General features: G+C 34.9%; 1 protein-coding gene across 16 annotated transcripts in view; it reads left to right on the top strand.

Moving 5' to 3' along the window:
- CEP128 (centrosomal protein 128) overlaps positions 1–23227 on the top strand; it is a 401019-nt gene that overhangs the window by 68367 nt on the left and 309425 nt on the right. For all 16 annotated transcript variants that reach the window (XM_045060329.1, XM_045060322.1, XM_019833420.3 and 13 more), the window contains 4 exons: positions 11342–11428; positions 14230–14304; positions 16188–16320; positions 23035–23186. In XM_045060329.1, coding sequence (XP_044916264.1) covers positions 11342–11428; positions 14230–14304; positions 16188–16320; positions 23035–23186 — 447 coding nt within the window. The remainder of the gene's footprint in view (positions 1–11341; positions 11429–14229; positions 14305–16187; positions 16321–23034; positions 23187–23227) is intronic.

Below are 23227 nucleotides of genomic sequence, written 5' to 3'. Positions count from 1 at the left end.
TTAAGTGTCTAACCCTTCGTTTTGGCTCAGGTCATGAGTTTGAGCACTGAGTTGGGCTGTATACTGACTGTGGAGCCTGCTGGAGATTCTCTCTCACTCTCACTCTCACTCTCACTCTCACTCTCACTCTCACTCTGCCCCTCCCCAGCTCCCACATGGACTCTCTTTCTCTCTCTCTCAATAAATAAACTTAAAAAAAAAAAAAGCAATCATAGCTCTGATTTATTATTTTTAAATCTTTCTCTGAAGCTGTTAGTCTTTTCTTTAGTGTTATTTAGTTATTCCTTTTTCCTTTTTCATTATTAGTCTTGCTAGATATTATGATTATTAGTTTTCATTTTGACTAGCTTTATTACTCCATCACTTCTGTTTTAACTCTATTACTTTTTTCAAACTTTTTATTTAATTTTTTAGGATAATTGTTTCATTTTTTAGACTTGCAAGTTAGAAACATTAGTTGATCTGGTTTTCAAATTAATACTGAAGATTCAAGAAATTACCATATGTTTTGATATGCTGTTCTTTTTTTGTTTTTGTTTTTGATGGCTGGATTAGTCATTTTACACTTATGATTAATTGATGCATTTGGAAATTTTTTAAAATCATTTTATGTTTTTTTAAACATATTTCTTTCCTTTCCTTTCCTTTCCTTTCCTTTCCTTTCCTTTCCTTTCCTTTCCTTTCCTTTCCTTTCCTTTCCCTCTCCCTTCTTTTTTGTTTGGTACTGGATTGAAATGTATATTCATTCTAATACTTCTGGCTCTAAAGCTGTAGATTATATTTCTATTTTTTAAATGGTTATTCTCAAATTTTAAACGTTACATCTATAACTACAAATTATTCTAAGAAATCTGTGCTCTAAGCATAGTGATGTCCTCTCAGTGTCTTATCAGAACATTTTTCTTCTGACCCTCAGCAAACATCTCTCTTCTCATCCTTGAGGTTTCATCGTTGTCTCCTCTTCAGGAGGCTCTGTTCCCTCCTTCCCTCTCTTTTCTAAAAAAGCTCTTTTCTGCCCCAGTTTTTTTCTTTTTTATCAAATTACTTGAGCTTTTCATAGCACTTAAAAACCGCCTGTAGTTGTATATTTGTTTACTTATATTATGGTATGTCTCCCCCACTAAAACGGGAACTCTGTTAGCAGGAACTTTGTCCATCACGCCTGTTTTCCGGGGCATGTAGTGCTGTGTGTTTCCCACAGCAGTCATTCCGTGAGTACTTGTTGAAGGGATGACCGTTGTTTTCACACAGGAGTGACCGTTTAGCTATATGTAGCACACTTGGTTAAAAAAACTTTTTTTTTTCCTTTCAGGTTTGTCTACATTGTATTTTCTCACTGCTCTTATTTCTGCAGAGAACAAAGTAAATGCTAACAGATTTTAACTTCTTTGAAGTTGAATATATAATAGTCTAAGTGATTTAACTGGAATCTCACAAACATTCTTCAAGAATTCAGACCATCACAATTAAATTCTCACTTTTTAGAGTATGTTGATATGGTGGTTTACTGTTTTTCAAATTGTGTTGAGGACTTAGGACAGCTAGGTTACTGGTTTCTTAATGTAAAACCGACAAAATTAGAAAAAAAAATTAGACTAGAACTGCTCAGATACATGAATTCTGAAATTAAGACTTTAAAATATTAGTTACAGATTTCTGAAACAGTGTTGATTTGGCTGTGTGGATACGAATGAACTGATTCTTCATGGAGTTGTTCCCATTTGGGGTCAGTACCAGAGGCTGATTGGCTTTGATTTGGGAACATAACAAATAATGGACAGAAAAGAGATACATTATTTTTCTTTTTAATTTTCAGAACTTTTGAAAGTTCTTTCAATATAGGGTTTTCACATAATTTACACTAAATGTTTCAAATGTAGATGATAAAAGTCTTAGGAGGATACTCAAAAATAGGAAATTACTGCATGTTTTTGACCACTAGTCGTCAGTATTGAACCATCAATTGTGACCAAGCAGGCATCCTTCGTTAAAGTTGCTAAACTTTCTTGGAAAATGATTATAATACATGTATCTCTACTATTAGGACTCCCTGAAAGTATACTTGGCACAGATAGTACAACTGAAAAATAATGTAATTATTTAACTTTTGTTATTTGAAAATTTACATTTGAAACAGTGTTGCTTTTTACTGTTGAAAAATAAAATATGACGCATTGAGTATTATATATTAAGACATCTGTTATATTTACCACTAAAACTATCATTTCTATGTCTTTTGTTGGAGTTTCTTTCATGCTTCCCATTTAGGGTTACAGTTTTTCCCTCTCTCACTCCGTCCCTATGTGGAAAAAGTCTTTTTACTTCTAGTAAAACAATGAGAGACTGTAATTTGATATGAGAGTTATTCCACTGGAATCATGTATTCTCGTGCCCTTTTCCATGGTTCATGTATCTAATATATATAGAAATGTGCCAAAGATGCCCTTTCTCTAAATTTTTATCTTCTATAGATCCAAACTTTCTCCTAATTATTGTTTTCGTTTCCTTAATAATCACTGCCTTTGCAATCTGTTGTCTACCCAACCTAGTTACAGTCATTTTCCACTGGTGTTCTAATGCTGTTTGATCTTTCCTCTGTGTAATCTTGTTTGTTTGTGTTTCTTTACCTGGCAGAAAAGCATTTTTTATAGCTCTATTATGACTCATTGCATTCCTAGTTAATTTACATTTGTATTGAGTACTCATGATCGTTTTTTCTTTTTGTAAATACTGAAGCTGTGGTATTCATTATTTATTGCCCAAGAAATGGGAATCTGCTTAGAGTTTCCTAATATATCTTTGTCCATCTTATGGCCAAGTTAGAACAGTATTTACACCTCTAACTTTATTATGTAGTCATTTGATGGGCCTTGTATGGCAGTGAGGAAAAGTTGTGTGATTTCATATTTTTATCTGAGATTGAGATCCTGAAGCATTGTTATCCACTGTCAGTCTTGGATAGGAATCCTGTTAGAGGAGTGCTGTGATTCAGAGCCACAAAGACTTGGGCAGACGTGGGTTGCTGGAGCTCCATTTCCTGTTCTTTCCTCTCCTGACCTGGGAACTTGTACAGAAGGTGCTAAATTACATCTTTTTGTGTGATTTGTCCTAGTAAGTAGCTCCTATGATTGATTTCTTCTTACAAAGATGGATACTCATCTTGACAACAAAAACAATTTTAATTTTATATTTAAAAATTTTTATGTGGTTCTTTTCTGTCCCTTCCTTTGCATTTCTCTCATCTTTTGCATCCAGTCCATCATTAAATTCTGTCTAATTTAAATTCTATTTTAAAAAGTACATTCTGAATTGGTAACTGCTCATCTCCTCTACTACTATACTTTCATCTATCCTCTTGTCTCTGTTTTCTCCTGCTTGGGCTGGTGTAGAAGCCCCCTTGTTTCCATTCTTAGCTTCTTACAGTCTTTTCCCCACAGAATCAGATAGTGCCATGTCATTCTCTCTGAACCCTTCAATGGTTTGTTTATCATCCTCAGAATGAAATGTGAAGTCCTCAACCTACAAGACCCCTCTGATAGGGTTTCTACATGCCCCCTCACCCTAATTCTGTGTCATTCTTCGTGTCCACTGTAGGCCAACGACACTGTTGCTTTTCCACAGCCAGGCACCCTCCTGCTCTTGGACATTTGCACTTTCCATTTCCATAGCCAGGAATTTTCAACTCTGAAAGCAGTTGCGTTGTTTACCCTTATGTCATTCAGAGCCCTACTTCAGCAAGGCCTTATTAACTATCCTAGATAAAATACCCTTTCCTCACTCTTGAGGCCCTTAGGTTGTCGTACTTTTTCTTGATAGCACTTTTCATTACCTATCATCTGTCTGTCCTCTGAGCAAAATGCAGGCACAGTTTTGATCATTGCTGTATCTATAGTTCCTAGAGCAGTGGCTGACATGGAATAAGGCCCCAAAAAAGTGTTTCTTAAAGAAAGGAATGAATAAATGTCTACTATGTAGTCAGAATTGTATATAGTAAAATATTCATCAGCACATACCTTCATGTACTTACTATATACCAGGTACTGTGCTGGGGACTAAGGATTTCATGGTACTTACAATGCTGTCTTCACTTTTAAGGGCTCCCATTTTAGCTGAGAAAGAAATGTTAACATCTAATTCACTGAGGGTGTTATTTAAGCTTTGAAATGGGCTTCAGAGTGCTCAGAGGGGAAATAATTCCCTGTTCTTGATCCTTTGGGAAAATTTGGGTGGAAGAAGCGGCATTTTTGCTGAGACTTTGTGTTTTCAGATCACTGTAGGCATTTCTTTTATGAGTGTGATTCTGCCCCATTGCTTATTGCTACATGATAAGCACTTTACCAATCTGTGGCTGAAATTCTTATTTAAATTCTGACTCACTATAGTTTTGATTTCAAAATTGTTCTCTCTCATTTTGTGACATGTTAATTATTTTCTTCTCTCTTTTATGTTTGTTACCTGTGGATTACTAATGTTTTTGCAAGGATAAAGTAAACACTTTTCTGTAAGGTTGTGAAAGAACCATTAATGTTACCATGCTGTTAAAAAGGAAATAGATGGAAAAGAATGATGGTCTATTATGGGATTTGTCTTTCAAAGCTGGTTGAACACTATTTGGCACAGCTTGAAATGTGCAAGTCCAAGATATATCATGTTCTCCAGTTTTCTTCCTTAGTCTTTTTCTTGATTTACCTCTTTGCCTCCTGCACCCCTCCCTGCTGATTTAACCTATAAGTCTGTTTTATTAAGCTTTGATCATTTCACATGACACTAAAACACTTTTAACATCTTTTCCGTGGAAAATATCTTTTCCCCCAAAACTCCTTGTAGAAGAGAAGCTGGAAGAGATCTTTTATGTTGTCTCTTTCAACCTTGTACTCACTCAGTACTTGAATTTCTATTAACAGAGTAAACTTCCCATGGATATTATAGACAGCTTGCACAAGCCATATTCCCTTTCTTTTATTGGGAAATACTGATAGTGATAGCTGGTCAGATTAAAGAGTATTCCAGATTTGATGATATATTTCAGAAGCCTACTATTTAATGTTGATAACACAAAAGTTGATAGGGTAGAAATATTTTCTACATCATAGGAGAAGTAATATGTTAACTGTTAACATTCCAGCAAAGGCCTTTGGATTCCTTTGAAGGATGCAGTTTTATGAGATGATGTATAGATATAAGTTGTCCTGAAATTCTTAAAGTCTCATTTTTGTATAATTAACACTTATGTCATCTATTCTTAGGCCTTTTACTTTATTAAGAAAATATTACTAAGACTATTAATTATTAAATGTTTATAATGTGCTTTCTGTCTCCTTTTACCTCTCCGTTTTCAGTGACCTTTCTTCCAAATCCTCCAATGTAGATAACATATTTTCTCATTATTCACATGTCCTTGAACGAGGTGTATTCTTCCATATATTTTCCTGGACTGATCAATTTGCTTGTAGCTTCCTCATTTCTACTCTCATTGAAGTTAGCCCTCTTGTGATTTTTTTGATCCTCTTTTTTTCTTTTTTCTTTCTTTTTTTTTTTTTTTCCCCTGATCATTTGCCCTCTAGGTTCTTAAAGAGCCGTTTCTTATTTTCTCCAAAATGGCCATTATGGTCTCTGGCTCATTTCTTTTTTAAGTTTTTAAAATTTATTTTTGAGAGAGAGAAAGAGAGTACAACTGGAGGAGAGGCATAGAAGGATAGGTGAGACACAGAATCCAAAGTAGGCTCCAACCTGAGCTGTCAGCGCAGAGCTGGATTCATGGCTGAACCCATAAACTGTGAGATCATGACCTGAGCTGATGTCTACTGAGCCCCCCAGACACCCTCCTTTCTTTATTTCACCTGTTATTTAAGCATATGTATAGATGTTCTTGTAAAGCACCTCACATTCTGTTTGGAAATAGTTGCAGTTTGCATTATAAATAAATACTCTTATTGCTGCTGTGAGTTACATTTAAGTCTGACACATTTTATGTTCGTACCATATATGACTACATCTTAAAATATTGTTTAATCACATTTATTTTGCTATGTGTACTTATTTGTTGTTGCCAATATTGTCATCATAAACTGTAACAAATAAGGCTAGCATGGATCTGTGCGAGTCCCTCTGTAGCACCATATGCAAATAGACATTTAATGCCGCTAATGCTATGATGATGAAAAATATCTGTGCTTTTGTTGACTGAACAGCTGCCTGACAATAGACTGAGATTTTCTGAGTGCAGGACTTGTTTAATTTCTACTTTGTGCTTTTCTTGAGGAGTGTAATGTTTCTATCTACATTTTCAGTGAATCTATCCTAGACCATCTGTTTATAAAGCCCTTTTCCATCATTATCAATTAATATTTATTGGGCAGCTACTGAGTGCATAGTGATATTGTGTAAACAGAGACCACTCTGCTACAGATAGACTTATTCATTGACTTGGTAGGTACTGTTTTATTTTGATTAGAAAATGGTAAAAAAAAAAAAAAAATCCAGAAGCATAAAATAACATCCTCTAACTGTAAACAGTGAAAGATGTTGTATATTTACAGGGCATTCTGCTCAAATACAAATAAAACTTGAGAGATTTTAAATTAAATTTTTATAATTATCTGTGATCTTCTGTTTGTCAACAATTCTAACTCAGTGGTCCTGTAATTAGAAAGTCAAATGAAGTGTCGTATCGCTCTGGGATTTCTAATAAAACTGTGAGTCTCTTTTTTGAGAGGAAACTACTCAGATAAAAACAGACCCTCCGCTAAGAGCTTTTGCTTTTGGATTTTGAAGGAAATCCTGGAAAGTGCACTTGTTGGGCTCACATTTAACTTTACTTGCAAGATTTTTATTAAGTAAAAGATTGCATAAAAATAAACTCCATTCCAGTAAAAGCAATGGCATTTTAAGGAATAATACTCATTACCATTGTTGCTTTTGTATTAAAGAAGGCAAAAGACTTGTATGTCTTTTCAGCATACCAACTTTGTAGGCAGTGATTAAGATTTTGTTTTGCATATTGGCAAATTTAATAACATATAAAGAATGAAATCTTGACAGTAGTCAGTAGGGGTTTTACTTTAGAGTTATTTTTATAGTCATTGTAGTGGATCTTGCTGATTCATCCAGGATCTCTGGCCTAGTTATTCTTCTATGTGGCCTTTGGCTAAGGTTTAGGGTAAAGACTATGACCATGGAACAGAGCAAAGGGAATTGGCTCTCATGGTGATTGAACCCATGACCTTGGTTGGCTTTGTGGGCACAGGGTGCCCCAGCCAGTCATAGACTCCATAAATATGGACATAGTAGAAACAGTAAGTTTCCTTTATAGGTCAGCAATAAGTGTCTATCTGTCCTCCCACGATAATTTCTATAAAGTTCTTTGGATTCCTGAAAAAATAAACAGCATAAGAAGACCAAAAAAAAAAAAAAAAAAAAGAAGAAGAAGAAGAAGAAAAGACATCTGAGCCATTCTCAAACAGAAGCTTTGAGTTTTATGTTTCAAAACCTCAGGTATCTTTAAAGAATGTCATTAAGGATTACAATTACCATCAGAAATAATACCAATGTACTTAACTACTGATAAATCTTACTTAACTACATGATACTTGATATTACTCTGTCTTTTGAAAAACAGGAATGGTTGCATCTTGTGACTCCATGCACTATGTGCTTACCACTTGCATCTGGAAAATACACGTAATTCAACTGGCACAAGTTTTTAGAATTTCCCCCTTACTTTGATATCCCGGAATCTGTATGGTGTTATAATAGTAATGATTACGGTTGGATTCTCTTTGGACTTTATCATGTAATTTCTACTTTAACTTATTAAACTTATTTATTTTTTTTTTTTTTGTAGTGGTAGATGTTGGTATAGAACTTTTGTTCCTTGGTTATGGCTGAAAAATAAATTTCTCTGAACAACTTAAGTAAAATCTATCTGGCTATTTTTAAGTTAGATATTGGTTCAGGGATTTAGAATATGAATGCATTGTTTTCTGCCTTAAAAAGAAAGTTAATTTTTTTTGTTTTGCTTGGTTTTTGTTGGCACAGATAATCCCCAACTGGATGAACTTAAAGGCTAAAATTTTCCATGACTTGAGCTAGTTCTCATGTGGGAGGAATCTCTAACTTGATTTAGGAAAAAACAAAATTTAGAAATTCACAGAACTTGACAGAAATAAAATCTCTGTTAATTTAAGTGAGTAGTACTAGTTCTGAGCAGTAAAATCCTGCTGCATTATGCATATATATTCCTTTTCAAAATATGTATTATTCTATTGATGTTTGTTGGTTTTAGAGCTGTGATTTAGGTTTCCAAACAAGAATTTTAGAAATAGACACCAGATCTCCATCTTAAAAAAAAAAAAAAAGGAGTTAAATGAGTTTCTTATTACAGTATTCTATACATACTAAGTACTTAGTAATTTTTTTTCCTGATTTGAAATATAGCAAATGTTCTTAAAGCTATTTAAAAAATTTAATATACATAAATATAAACAACTTTTAACTCTATAGTTCATGTGGTCTTATTTGGCTCAGAATAGCGTTATATCGTGAAGCTTAAAATATTTGCTGACTTTTATTTTGTACCTACATGAAGAATTTAATTATAAAAAACATAGTCAAATGAGCTATAAAGCAATGAAAAGACATAGAGACACTTTAAAGGCATATTATCAAGTGAAAGAAGCCAGCCTGAAAAGACTACATACTGTATGATCCCAACTATGTGACATTCTGGGAAAGAAAAACCATGGTGACAGTAAAGAGATCAATGGTTGCCGGAATTTGGGAGGTAAGGGATGAATAGGTAGAGCACAGAGGATTTTTAGGGCAGTGAAAATACACTATAATATTGTAATGATGGATACATGTCATTCTATATTTGTTTAAATCCGTAGAGTGTACGGCACCAAAAATGAACCCTAATGTAAATTACGGGTGATTATAATGTGTCAGTGTAGGTTCATTAGTTGTAACGATGCACTACTTTGTTGAAGGAAGTTAATAATGGGGGAAGTTATGCCTGTATGAAGACACCGGTGTATATGGGAACTCAGTTTCCCTCTCAATTTTTCTGTGAACGTAACTCCCCCCGCCCCCCAAGGAAGAAAAAAAAGTCTTTAAAAATATATAGTAAGAGCAACAATTTTCTAATTCTCAGTGACTTGACTTCTTCATTCTTTGTTACTGGGAGGAGAAATCTGACTTGGGAGTTTGTACCTTTTCAGGTGTGATATTACTGACCTGTTGTTTGATATGAGCACAGACTTGTTTTTCTATAGTCTGGTTCGTTTACCAGTGAGTCATCTACATGTTCTTGCCCTTGTGACCAAAGGCATGCACTTGTAGCACTGCTGAATGATGAGAATGAGACCAGATAGTTTATGTTCATCATTTTTTTTTTTTATTACATTTCAGTGGCCTGTGTGGGAGTTATGATAGGACCTTTATTTCATTCCAGCTTCTTCATTCTTACCCAAGCTGACTGGTCCCTTTACAGTAGACAAAGGGCCTTTAATTCCCTATTTGTTCTTTATTTTTGAGTGTGTTATTTTTTAGAGCCTCTTGATAAACATGCCTGTTGTCAAAGTTGTGGGAGCTTTTATGGTCAGATGAGATGTCTACAAACATTTTCCTTTTCTCCTTTCCCTTACTTTTTAAAAGAAAAGGCTGTTCCCCCCCCCCCCCCCCGATTTTATAAATAACTGAGAATTCAGAGTCATCTACCTTCAAAGAACTACAGTAATATAATACTCAATATGTTAGTCTTTTTAATGGAAATAGGTATACTTAAGGAAAAGAAGAAAAATTGTTGTTATTAAAGATTTAAATGTGCCCCAGGGACCCACTATTAAGGCTCAGTGTTGTTGCTGTAATCTTAAACATGTAAAAGACAGTCTGCATCCTGGAGCAGGGTACCTGATAGCTTTATAGCTAAACTGCTTTTAAGGAAAAAATGAGCTTTAAAAAGCAAAATAACACAATAATAGAAATTCATTGGCATGTGATTTTTTTCCTCTTTTTATAACTGCTTTTACTGGGTCAGTTTTAATATAATTCTCAGTTTCTTGATCTAAGTCAATGGGAAGGAAATCTAGTGTCGCCTTATACACTTAAAAAGGTAGTAAATGAGTTAAAGTTTGTTATTAAGGTTTAAAGAAATATCTTGTATTTTCGATTCAGTTAGTTTTAAAAATCTTTATCTTTGAGTGTTATTTGTGTTTTCAGACTTTTAAAGTGCATTAAAATATATGTATGGGGTCTTAGGAGTTAGATTTTCTTTCTTTGTGTTTCATTGTAAACTATGTAATGTAGAAAATAGATTCAGTAGTCTGGGCTAGAATATTGCACATGTGTTTATTTGTTTACTGACTGATGGTCTAATGTTCAAACTTAATGACATTTCTAGGTGATGTGGTGGAAACGTAGTAATTTGCTTTGGGTTCTCCTTAAGACCTCACTTTTATTCCTCTACTGAAAACAATAGTATTTAAGTTCTCACTGATTAAAATTTTCTAAGACTTCTATATCTGTAGAGTAAAAGGAGAAATAAAAAAGGGGGGTGTTAAATAACATTTTGGGCACCAAGTAGAGCTATAATAGAAAGGTATATTATTTGGAAAAGAGATATCACAAGTTAACTGGTCAGATGTGGAAGGTAGAAAGTGAAGAGGAAAGGAAATTTTATTGCATATTCCTAGGTAGCCAAAAGAATTAGAGGTTCTTTTCTTCATTTATCTCATATATGGAAATTTAGATTTTTAAAAAGTTGACTTTCAGAAGAATTATGTTTTTATGAGGCATAATTCCATGTACTATAAAACACAATTTGTTTAATTAAAGTTCAGCTTATTGATTTCTATTTCTTTCGCATCAAGTAAAAGTATTAATATTTATACTAATTATAAGAAATGAAGATTAAATATTTCTTAGCCTAAGCATGAAAATAATTTCTCACATTGCCCTTTAAGGGGAATTAATTCTGGTAACTGATAGATCTTTACAGGGGTGGGAATGTAGGGATGTTGGGTGTGGTTATGAGTTTAAGTTTTCGAAATTGAGAACTGGAAGAGAGGCAAACTGCTTTGCATAACCTGGAGAGGGAGATTTAGAAGCCTGTGGGGAAGTTCCAGAAGGTGCAAAGAAAGTAAACAACGAGGGTGGACAAGATGTGAGGGAACAGCAAATAGCCCAAGAGAATTGCGAGAACAGCCAGTGTTTGGTGGCTCTTTGATGAGCATACTCCACTGATCTGTAATAGTCTTCTGTAAATTCCAGATCCTAACAGTGTCTTTCAGTTTTCTATGGATTTTGGACTAATACACATTTTTTTTTTAATCTTTCATTCTAGGCACTGAAGAAACAAGAAGCTAAAGCAGATGAAAATGAGGGAGCCATGAAAAATAAGCTAAGACAGACTGAAACTGAGAAGAGTCAAGTAAGATTTTGAGAAAGTAATGCTGTTTGGAGCCGGTGATATTTGTTGAGTGTCTTAAAAGTTGTCCCTGGGATCATTTGTTAAGACACAGTGAAGCCTTTATGTTCTGATATGGAATCACTTGGTTTGATGGCTCTGCCATTCTCTGTTGCTTGGTCTGGGAAACGCGTACAGGTCATTTACTACCTTTTCACCTGGCCACTTCCTTTCTAGAGGTGAGTCGAACTTGGAACATGCAAGGAGCTTGACTTTGCTGAAGGGTTAGGAAAAAGACTTGTTGTTTAAAGGATGGGTATTTTGAATATATTCATTTTCATCATAGAAGATAGGCGTAGGTGCAACCTACAGGAAGAATCCTCTATTCTCATTAGATATTAAGGACTTTTTTTATTTTTTTTTAATTTTTTTTTTTTCAACGTTTATTTATTTTTGGGACAGAGAGAGACAGAGCATGAACGGGGGAGGGGCAGAGAGAGAGGGAGACACAGAATCGGAAACAGGCTCCAGGCTCTGAGCCATCAGCCCAGAGCCTGACGCGGGGCTCGAACTCACGGACCGCGAGATCGTGACCTGGCTGAAGTCGGACGGTTAACCGACTGCGCCACCCAGGCGCCCCAGATATTAAGGACTTTTGACATGTATTCATGTCTGCAAACCTATAGAGCCTAGGGCATTAGAATTAGAAAGGAATTTACAAGATAGATAACTCTCCTCAGTTTGCAAATGAATAGATTCAAGGGTGAGCCCAATGATAAAATGAAAATTTGCCCCCGATGTAATATTCTTACTCCATATCACTTTTAAAATCTACCATTGCTTCCTTGATTTTTATTCACCAACCTAGTCAAGTTAAATGATGCATCCATGCTGCCTTTCTGGTAAGCGAGTTAGGTCAGGTCATCGTGCTTGCCCTTTGAGGGTTGAGGCTGCCAGAATTATCCAGTGGTCATGACCAGTATGGGCCATGGTAGATTCTGAAGCCATTTTGACTGAAGTGTGATTCCTTCCCTCTTTATTTCTTCAAAAAAAGAAGACAAGTCAGATATTATTTTGTGTGGATTCTGTGATTGTATACATACCTTGTTATTTTTTTTTTTTTTAGAATATGGTATTTTATTGGCCGCATGTATAATTTTTTTTAAAACTTGTATAACCAGATTTAAAAATTATTTTGAAATAGTTACAGATTCATAAGGTGTTGCAAGACAGAATGTGCAGAGAGGTAATATGTGCCCTTCACCCAGTTTCCCTCAGTGGTAACATTTTGCGTAGTTGTCATTCCATATCAAAACCAAGAAACTGATTTGGTACAGTTCACAGAATTTATTCAGATTTCACCAGCTTTATGTGCGCTCATTTGTGTGTGTAGTTCTGTGCAGTTGTATCTCATGTATAGATTCATGTTGCTGTCACCACAGCAAAGATACAGAAACACAATGCCCCATTATGCTACTCCTTGATAACCATACCTACCACCTGGATCATATTTGAAGGACTAATATATAGAAAGTAGTTTGGTCAAGTGAAATAATAATTTAGGATAACTATCACAAATCTAAGCACTTAATAACACCTTAATATAAATTTGTGGTTTAATAGAACAGCCTTACTGTTACAAAATGCAAACATGTCTAACATATGTATTCTCTGGAATTTTAACAAACATGTGTCCCATCTGTAGGTGTGAAAAAGTAATTTTACTCTTCTCGGTTCTTTGGCTAATTTAATAATTGACATAAGACAGGTTAACAGGAGAAAAACAAATTTGATTTTGTATGTATAGAAGCTGCATAAAAATAAGAGCCTCAAAGACAGGCAGTTGAGGCTTGTATGCCATGCTGAGCTAAGGAAAGGGGATAGAGGTCTGGGGCTTTAAAGGAGAGGAAGACAATTCATAGGAAAATGAGAAGAGCAAATGTTTGGTAAACAAATGTTTGCCTTGTCTTACAGAGAAGTCTTTCAGGTATAAAAAGATATCTCTGGGAATAGCTCTCTTCCTGGTACAGACTCCCTCTCTAAATTCTTTAATGCAATTAAGGAGAGGTGAAAGCTTTTCCAGAGTCTGTTGGGTCTTGATTGCCTTCAGCCCCCAAAATCCGTATGCCAAAGAGGCCTAATTTGGGGTGGCACATTCCTCTCCCCTTCACATCCTCTTAGATTTTTCAGCTTGTAGGAAGCTAGGCACATTCAGACTTTGTAGGTATTTGCACACTTTCTGTGAATATTTATCTTATGACTATATTAAGGAAATTTTAAGTATCTTATTCTGAGATTAAATATTTTTAAGTTTTAGGAATGTTACAAATACTGGAAATATTAGGAACGTTAGAATATGATGAATACACAAAATCACCATTTAGATGAAATATACTTTAGTCATTGGGTCCTCGAAGTTTTTATTCTAATTCAGTTCATATGACATTACATGTTCTAAAGAAAAAAAAGTGTTTTGGAATTTAGATTACAGTGATTTAGAACTGGAAAGAATCTCAGAGATTGTCTAATACAAAGTCCTTATTTTAGAGATGACAGGAGACCTAAGGAAAGAGGGTCATAGTTAATATGGAACTGACTTAGAACTCAGACCCCCTGAGGTCTGGTCTGGTTCACTTTGTTGTTATGCAAATAACATTATTTTCTTGGAAGCATCAATATGTTTTGATAGCAAGATGTTTTCTCCTGTTAGCTGTAAATATCTTCTGAAAACTTTTCCATTTTCCCACTCTTAAACTATACCTATAATAATTTAGTTATTTTCTGCCCCACTGGACATTTTTCTTTATCCTCTTTTGAAACTCTAGCTTGAACAAGAATTGGAGCTATCTCGAAGGTTATTGAATCAGTCGGAAGGCAGCAGAGAAACACTTCTGCATCAGGTAAATCTATGCAAGCTATGATAATCTGCTTTTAAATTAAATCAGGACTGGGGTCCCTTGGTGGTTCAGTCACTTATGCATCTGACTCTTGATTTCAGCTCAGGTCATGCTCTCACTGTGATGTCGAGCCCCGTTTTCATCTCTGCGCTGACAGCAAGGAGCCTGCTCAGATTCTCTCTCTCCTTCTCGCTGCCCCTTTTTCACTCATGCATGCGTGCTTACTCTCTCAAGATAAATAAACATTTAAATAAACTTTAAAAAATAAAGATAAAAATTAAATTAGGGTTGAGTCGCCTTTTCTATTCAATGTTTTTGTGAAAGGTAGAAGATCCCACCTAGGTCTAGAAGTTTTTTTTTTCCACCCCCTAAGGAATGTATATTAAAACGCATAAGCAAAAGAAGAAATCCTTTCAGGAAGAGTCAGAGAAAACTAGTACAAAGCACTGGCCCAAGTTCCCACTGTGATAGTGAGTGCTGCTCCAATTTAGGATTTACCTCTCCTAGCATAACCAGTGTAAAAATGAGACTGGATGCATGAGATAAAAATTTCCCAGGAGTTTAATTTTATTCAAGGAGGCATTGGGAGAGTGAAGGAAGAAGTAAAATACATTAAACAGATCTTTGCATATTCAAGTTACTTTGCATTATTGTCTTATATTTATGGTTTTCAAGATGCTGCCTGCCCCTTTTAACCAAAGATAAAGCTTAATTTTAAAGCATAGCATTTTGTAGCCCATAAGCCTGTAATGAGAGTTTGGTTCTTCTGCTATTTAAAGTTCAATAACTTGAAGTAGTCATCTTACATTGGATAAGGGCATGTGTGTTTCTAATCGCCTGTCAGTGTTTGGTAGAAACTGCAGTTGTACCTTTTTCTGTTTTGAGGTGTGGCTTGCATAACTCACTACATAGTATGCTAGGTAGGCAGAAATGTCAGGCATCTTCAATGCTCAGGAGTATTACATTTTGACAATTAATGCTAAAAATATATCATAACATCTAATTTACAAAACCTTTAAAAGTGTTCACTGACTTTGTTCTGCAGCCAGTGTTACAATGGAATTAATGTTGGCAGAGTTCAGGTTTTCTTTTTTTCTAGTTTATATTTGTAGTCATTTACACTCTGATTTTTTTTTTTTTTTTTTTTTTTTTTGGGACTCTGACTTGTGATTTCTGATCTCATCTTTTGAAGTAAGAGATTACCATATTCAGGTTGTCATTGACTTAAACTGAGTCTTTTTGATACTCCTAATTTGCTTAATGGTCACTGGAGACATACCTGCTATGCGTTAGGCAATTTGCTAGTCTTTAGAAATACAGATGAATAACATAGTTCCTGACCTCAATGAGTTTATAGTTTATTCAACAGCATTTATTTCTCACTTATTTTGAACAGTACTTTGATATTATAATGTGCTAAATTGTGATCTTTTCACTTGAGTTTACCAGTCAATAGGCCATATTCACATGAAAGAGAAGGAGTAAAAAATATAAAAATGATTATGTAGGTGGTTTGGGTTAATAGTGGTGGAGTGCACTGAGTTCACAATAAGGGATTTTGGGTTTTTTTGTGTGTGTGTGTGTGTGTGTGTGTGTGTGTGTGTGTGTGTGTGTCAAATTCTTTGTCCCAATAGACACACAGAAGGGGAAAAAGACATTCATTCTCTGTGGAAGTAATAGGAGAAATAAAGAAAAGGAGCGAGAGACTGTTCCACTGTGCTTGGCATAACAAGGAGGTTAACTGGGCTTCCGTTTGTGCTGACAGAAGCCCATGAGAAGTAATTTTTTTCCCTAGAAAAAATAATATACAATAATTTGTGAGTTCATTTATTCTTTTCCTGCACTGAAAACTGATACAAGTTTCATTTTTGACTATACGTGTTTAGGTAGAAGAGCTCCGTACACAACTTTTGAAAGCAGAAGGTGATCGAAAGGGTTTACAGTATCAAGTGTCTCAGATTTCCAAGCAACAATCAAACCATCAAGATGAACAAGGAGATGACTGGAGATTTAGGAGAGGTACAATTGTGATTTGCAAATGTGTGGGTTGTTTTTGATCTTCCTTAAATACTTACCACTTTCAGAATTGCATTTCTTACATTGCGCTCTTGTCATCTTATTTCTTGATCTACAGGTTTTCAATAAGCTAATCATGATTTAGCATCTAGTTTTCAAAAGCAGACTGTGTTTTTTAGTTTTATGTTTATAGCAATATTAAGCAGAAGATACAGAGATTTTCCCTGTGCCCCCAGCTGCCACACATGCCTAGCCTCCCTGCCTTCCCCACCCCTTATCAACTTTCCCCCCTACAATGGAAGTATGTTTGCTATAACTGATACCCCTGCCTTGACACATAATTATCACTTGAAGTCTATAGCTTGCATTAGGATTCACTCTTGGTGTTGTGTATTCTATGAGATTGGACAAAAGTATAAATGACATGTAGGTGCCATTACTATATCCTAGAGTAATGTCACTGTCTTAAAAATCCTTTGTGCTCCACCTATTCATCCCCTTCTCTCCCCAGCACTGGCAACCACAGATCTTTTGACTGTCCCTATAGTTTTGCCTTTTCAAGAATCTGATATAGTTGAATCATACAGCCTTTCAGATTGGCTTCTTTTATTTAGTAATATACCCCAAATTTTCCTCCATGTCTTTTCTTGGCTTGGTAGCACCCTGTCTCACCTTTTGTTTTTGTTTTTGTTTTTCTTTTTTTTAAAGCATTGTCTGAATGTACCACAGTTTGTTTATTCATTCACCTACTGAAGGCCATTGGTTGCTTCCAAGTTTTGGCAATTATGAATAAAGCCACTGTAAACCAAACATCTCTATATAGATTTTTGTATAGACATGGTTTTCATCTACTTTGGGTAAATGCCAAAGAATATAATTGCTGGATTGTATGGTAAGAGTGTATTTAGTTTTTTAGAAATCATCTCAGCTGTGTTCCAAAGTGGCCGTATCATTTCTTCATTTCCACTGGTAATGAATGAGAGTTCCTGTTCTTCCACATTCTTGTCAGTATTTGCAGTTGTCCGTGTTCTGGATTTTGGCTCTTCTCATAGGTTTGTAATGGTAGCTTGTTTTAATTGTATTTTCCTGATAACATATGATGTGAAGCATCTTTTATTACTCATATTTTCCACCTCTATATCTTCCTTGATGAGATTTTTGTTAAGGTCTTTGGCCCAGTTTTTAGGTGGTTGTTTGGCTTCTTGTTGAATTTTAAGAGCCCTCTCTCTTGATTATTTTATATAACAGTCCTTTACCACCGTGTCTTTGTGAATAATTTCTCATTTTTTTCATTCTTTTGACAGGGTCTTTTGCAGAACTAAAATTTTTAATTTTAATGTAGTCCAGCTTATTAATTATTTCTTTCATGGAGGATGACTCTGCTCTTGTCTCTGAAAAGTCCTCGTCAAACTCAAGGTCATCCATAATTTCTCCTATCTTCTAAACGTTTTATAATTTTGTGTTTTATGTTTGGATCTGTAATCAGTTTCGAATTCTTATAAAAGGTGTAAAGTCTGTGTCTAGATCCTTTTTTTTTTTTTTTTTTTTTGCATGTGGATGTCCATTGGTTCCAGCACTTTCTGTTGAAAACAACCTTGTCTGCATTGTATTGACTTTACTTCTTTGTCAAAGATCAGTTGACTGTTTTCATGTGGGTCTGCTTCTGGGCTCTGTATTCTGTCCCATTGATCTATTTTTTTTTGCTACTGCCACAGTGTTTTGATTATTGTAGCTTTATAGTGAGTCTTGAAGTTACATAGTGTTAGTCTTCCAACTTTGTTCTTCTTCAATATTGTATTGGCTGCTCTGGATCTTTTGCCTCTCCATATATCTTTAGGATTAGTTTGTTGGTATTTACAAAATAACTTGATGATATTAATTTGGATTATGTTGAATCTATATATTATGTTGGGAAGAACTGCTATTTGGCAATATTGAGTCTTCCTATCCATGAATATGAAATACCTCTCCATATATTTCATTCAACTATGATTTCTTTCATCAGAATTTTTTAGTTTTCCTCATACAGATTTTGTTAGATTTATATTTGTTTCATTTTTTTTTTTTTTTGGATGTGAATGTAAATGGGATTATGTTTTTAATTTTAAATTTCCCTTGTTTGTTGCTGATATTAGCATCCAATTTAATGTCTCCTCTGCTTTATTTTTAAACCCATTTCAGACTTGCTTATCTCATGGGGCTTTCAGCCAGAAAGAACCAGCAAAGCTGGTAGTGGAGTTTCTTCCAAGCTTCTTATTTCCATGCCTAAATGTATGTGTGTGTGTGTGTGTGTGTGTGTGTGTGTGTGTGTGTGTATACATTTGTCCTTGTACTTAAATTGGAAATACCCCTATGTTTTCACTTTCTTTTATTCCAATTTTAAATATTTACAATTAAAATTAAGATTGTGTCTTTTTTTGTTACCCAGATAACAGTGACAAAAATTAATCATCTGGTAGAAGTGGTCATGAACCATACGACTGGCTTTTTCTTATGTAGATTAGGAATACTTTGTGCTTGAGAAACGTTAGAATACCTTTTTAGTGGTGGTGTTGATTTAGGTTGTGGAATTTAATGAGTCTGGATGTATTTCTTTTTGGAAGTTCACTTGTAACAGAAATGGTAATACTGAAATTTTATAATGGTTTCTAATAGACTAGTCCAGATTGTTCAGCTGTAAATTATTTCAGTAATGAGGCTTCCTACTCAAATGTCCATATTATTGGAGAAACTCTTGTAAGCATTTGGTGTACTATCAAATTCAGGGAAGATAAATATTTGCCCAGATTCCCCACACATAACTCAGTATGTTGCCTAAGTTAGAATTTCCACATTGCCAGAAAATCTTCACTAGATGGCAAATTCTGACATACCTATCCTAACATAATTGCATGCCATTAAGTTCCCTTAAGTTTCATGTGATGTTATAATTGAAATATATTTTGACATCAAATATTTTAAAATTTATTTTTAAAAGTAAACTCCTAAGGTTTTCGATTATTCATCACATTTTCATAAGGATGTACACAGGAACTCTTATTTTGTTTGGAAAAAGACTCTGTGGAACATGTTATATGTTTCCTTGCCTTATAAAAATATAGTTATTTTTGGTATAAGTCTTTGAGGACTAAAAGAATCTCCCATTTTCTTAACTGTTTATCAGGTTTAAAAAAAATCTGTAAGTTCTCTCATCAGTATAATAGACTTCTTCACCTTCTCTTAACAGTTCTAGAGTTTTCATCTTTATAGAATTCTTGTATTACTTTAAAAAATTCTGCATAAGAAATCACTCATTGTCTTTTATCCAGATAGCCAAGTCTAAAATACAAAGAACATCCAAATTATTCCTTCTCTTCTCCATCTTCTTTGTCCCTATTTATAGATCCTGATATTTCTTGAATTTGGCCCATCTTGTTCTTTATTCCCACTACCCCAGTTTTGGCATGCTTCGTCTCATTTGTATTACCCTCTTAATAACTTGTTCTAGTTCTCTGTAACCTGTCTTCTGTACTTCTGCTACTAAAGGGATGCTTTCTAGGCCACAAACCACTCATGTTACTCTTCCTGAAAACCTCTTGTCCTAAGTTATTGACCTTTTACTGCGTACAAGGCACTTTGCTACCCATTGTACATTGTCTCCTCTATGAGAAGGGTACTAGTATTTTTTCCGTTTTAATGATTAAAAAAAAAAAAAAGAATGAAGAAGAAAGAGATTGAGTACCTTGCCTAAGGTCATATTGGTGGGAAGTAACAGACCCAAATCTGTCTCTCCCCAAACTTGAGTTTGTAAAACTGCTCTCCTGTAGTGACCCATTATGTCTGTAGCAAGTGTTTTCAAAGTGTAGCATATGAGACAGTCTTCTGGGTTTGGGAGGAGAGTGTTTATAGCACTATTTATATTTTATACCTTATGTTTTAAGTATTTTAATTTTGCTAAATGTTTCATTATGTATGTATGTGTGCCTACCTGTACATATCCATACCAATTTATATGTGTCTAGATTATGAAATTTATCAAATTATTAGGTCTCACATTAAATATATATGTTTCATGAAATATGTATTATGGTAGTGCCTGGGTGGCTCTGTTGGATGAGCATCTGACTCTTGATTTTGACACAGGTCATGGTCTCACAGTTCATGAGGTTGAGCCCCACATTGGACCCATGCAGTGCGGAGACTTCTTGGGATTCTGTCTCTCTGCACCCTTCCTGCTTGCTGTGCACTTGCTCTCTCAAAATAATAAATAAACTAAAAAATATAAAATATATATTATATATATGTATTTACACGTGTATTCATATATATTAATATCTCTATATTTTATATACTATATATTCCTGTTACTTTACCTATATACACTAACATATATCCTGAAATGCATGTCTATATATAGACAGACACTCTGGAGATATGTGTTATATATACACACATATACGTATCTAAACATAAAATTTAAAATATATATTTATAAAATTGATAGACATTTACACATAAACAAATATTGCATATTTTCACATTGGAAGCCGAGCAGGAGTGGGCAAAGTATGGCCCAAGGGGCAAATCCAGACTTTTGTAAATAAACTTCCTTGGAATATAGCTATTCCCATTCATTTATTCACTGTCTAGGTTACTTTTGCAATACAATGGCAGAGTTGAGTAGTTGTGACAGAGATCATAAGGCTAAAATATTTACTATTTGACCCTGTACAGAAAATGTTTGTGAACTTCTGGTCTATGGGATAATTTCTAAGCTCCCTAGCAATGTATAAACACCCTGCTGACTCTCGCCCTTCCCTTGCTCATAGGTGGTAGCTATGTGGAAGTACTGTTTGCAGCTACCTCAATATTAAATCCATTATCGTACCTCTGTGCTTTATGGTGCTTCCTTTCCCTGAGTTATCACCCTAGCTCCTTTGCTTGGTGAAATTCCGTATTCATTCTTTAAGTCCAACTTAGTTTCCAATTCTTCCTACTCCAGTTTTTCAACAAGATAGAGTTAATCACTTTATGTAAAACCTTGGTTAATGAACATAATTCATTCCAGAAACATGCTTGTAATTCAAAGCACTTGTATATCAATGTGAATTTCCCCATAAGGAATATTGGAAACTCAGATAATTTGTTCCACAACCCAAAAATATTCATATAATAATGATTACAATACTGTAATATAATACAAAATAACACAGAAAATACAGAGTATAAAGAAAAATAACCTGCATTTACCTTTGAAAACCTTCGGGGCTGGTTTGTGAGGGAGACCAGAGAGGAGGGTTACTGTGTAGGACAGCTTTCCCTATCACTAATGGAATCACTGCTATCTATTGGCTCAATGGAATCTTTTTCTTTTTGTGCACTTTTAACAAGGAACCTATCCAATGACCTAGAATGAAGCAAAGCGTTCTTAAGCTTACTCTTGTGTGGAAAAGCAAAGGACTGTCCATAGGGACTTTGAAATGACAAAAAACTAGTGCCAGTTGTGGGCACCTTCCAATGTTCTGAAAAATCACTCATTTCTGCCAAACACTGTGGCCTGATACTGAGCATCCAAGCATGGGAGAAGATCACCCACAATCCTGCAGTGAGCAAGTGAGCGAGCCAGCGAGCGAGAGAGAACCATTGACTCCGTTGTGATCATGTGATGTTTGACGTCACGTACTACTAGTATTTTTTATCGAGATAAAATTTATTAGAAATGTTTGCTCATCTTGCAGAACACTCTCAGAACAAGTTACTCACATTCCAGCGTTTTACTGTATTTCTTTCTGTGTGATAACTGTATCTGTAAAATCTGTATGGTATCTGTTATTACTTTTATGCTATTAAAAATTCCTATATATTTTCCATTCATGTATCCACATTCATCCAAGATGTGAAATTTTGAACAGTGTGATTGATATCTCTCAGTTCAGATGTATCTTGTGAATGATGTATAAATTGAATTTGCTAATGTTTCCTTCCCTTTCCCTTTCCCAGAAAGGAAACTACTGGAAAAACAGTAGTTTTAAATTGGTAGTAGATGTTCTAATTTTTGGTATCTTAGACTCCAGGAAGTACTTTATATGTTTTATTTCCATTCGTGGAGTGTAAGTTCATTGTGAAAGGGTTTTTATGGTATTTATCTTTGAAGAAGATGGTACGACAGTGTCTTGTGTGTCCTAGACCAAGTGTGCTGAATTAAATGCCAAGTCTGTTTATATTGTTCAATGATGATAATTTCAGATAGTAGTCTCCAGAATTAGTAAATTAGTTAGTGGTCCTACACAATCAGAGATTTAACAGTATCCTTTGTTTATTTTGCAAGAAATCATCATTTTGTGTGTCAACTTCAGTAACCTTCAGCTGATGTAGAACTTAGCCGAAAATTCTTTCAGCATTTCTGTATTAGAGTTTAGAGGTAGGGATGTAAAGAAAGTTAAAGAAAAAAATATATAGGATTTTCCTGAACTCAGTTCTACTAGAAACCTGATACCAACTCAAGTTTTAGTATCACAATGGAATAATACTGGATAACACATCAACGTATACATTTTAGAAAACTGAGTGAGACTTGAAACAATAGACTTGCAAATTCTGAACAGTCTGTAGAGTGACAGTGTTAATAAGTGGATTGTGTTAGCTGGAATTTTCGAACGTCAAGGCTTTGTACCATTTGAAAGTACATTCTCCCGTGAATGAAGAACAATCATCAAGCTTTACATTTTCTCTTTTAAGGGGTTGAGCGGGAAAAAGAGAATCTGGAGAAGCAGATGTCAGATTTGAGGGTGCAGCTGAACTTCAGTGCAATGGCATCTGAGTTAGAGGAAGCGAAGCGGTGCATGGAGCGAAAAGACCAGGAGAAGGCACATTTTGCAGCGCAAGTAGAGGTGACTTTGCTATTTTCAAGCTGTATTTGAAGGACATTAGT

This window comes from Felis catus, chromosome B3, assembly GCF_018350175.1.
Source record: "Felis catus isolate Fca126 chromosome B3, F.catus_Fca126_mat1.0, whole genome shotgun sequence".
NCBI lineage: Eukaryota > Metazoa > Chordata > Mammalia > Carnivora > Felidae > Felis > Felis catus.
This window is presented reverse-complemented; position numbering and strand designations above follow the sequence as displayed.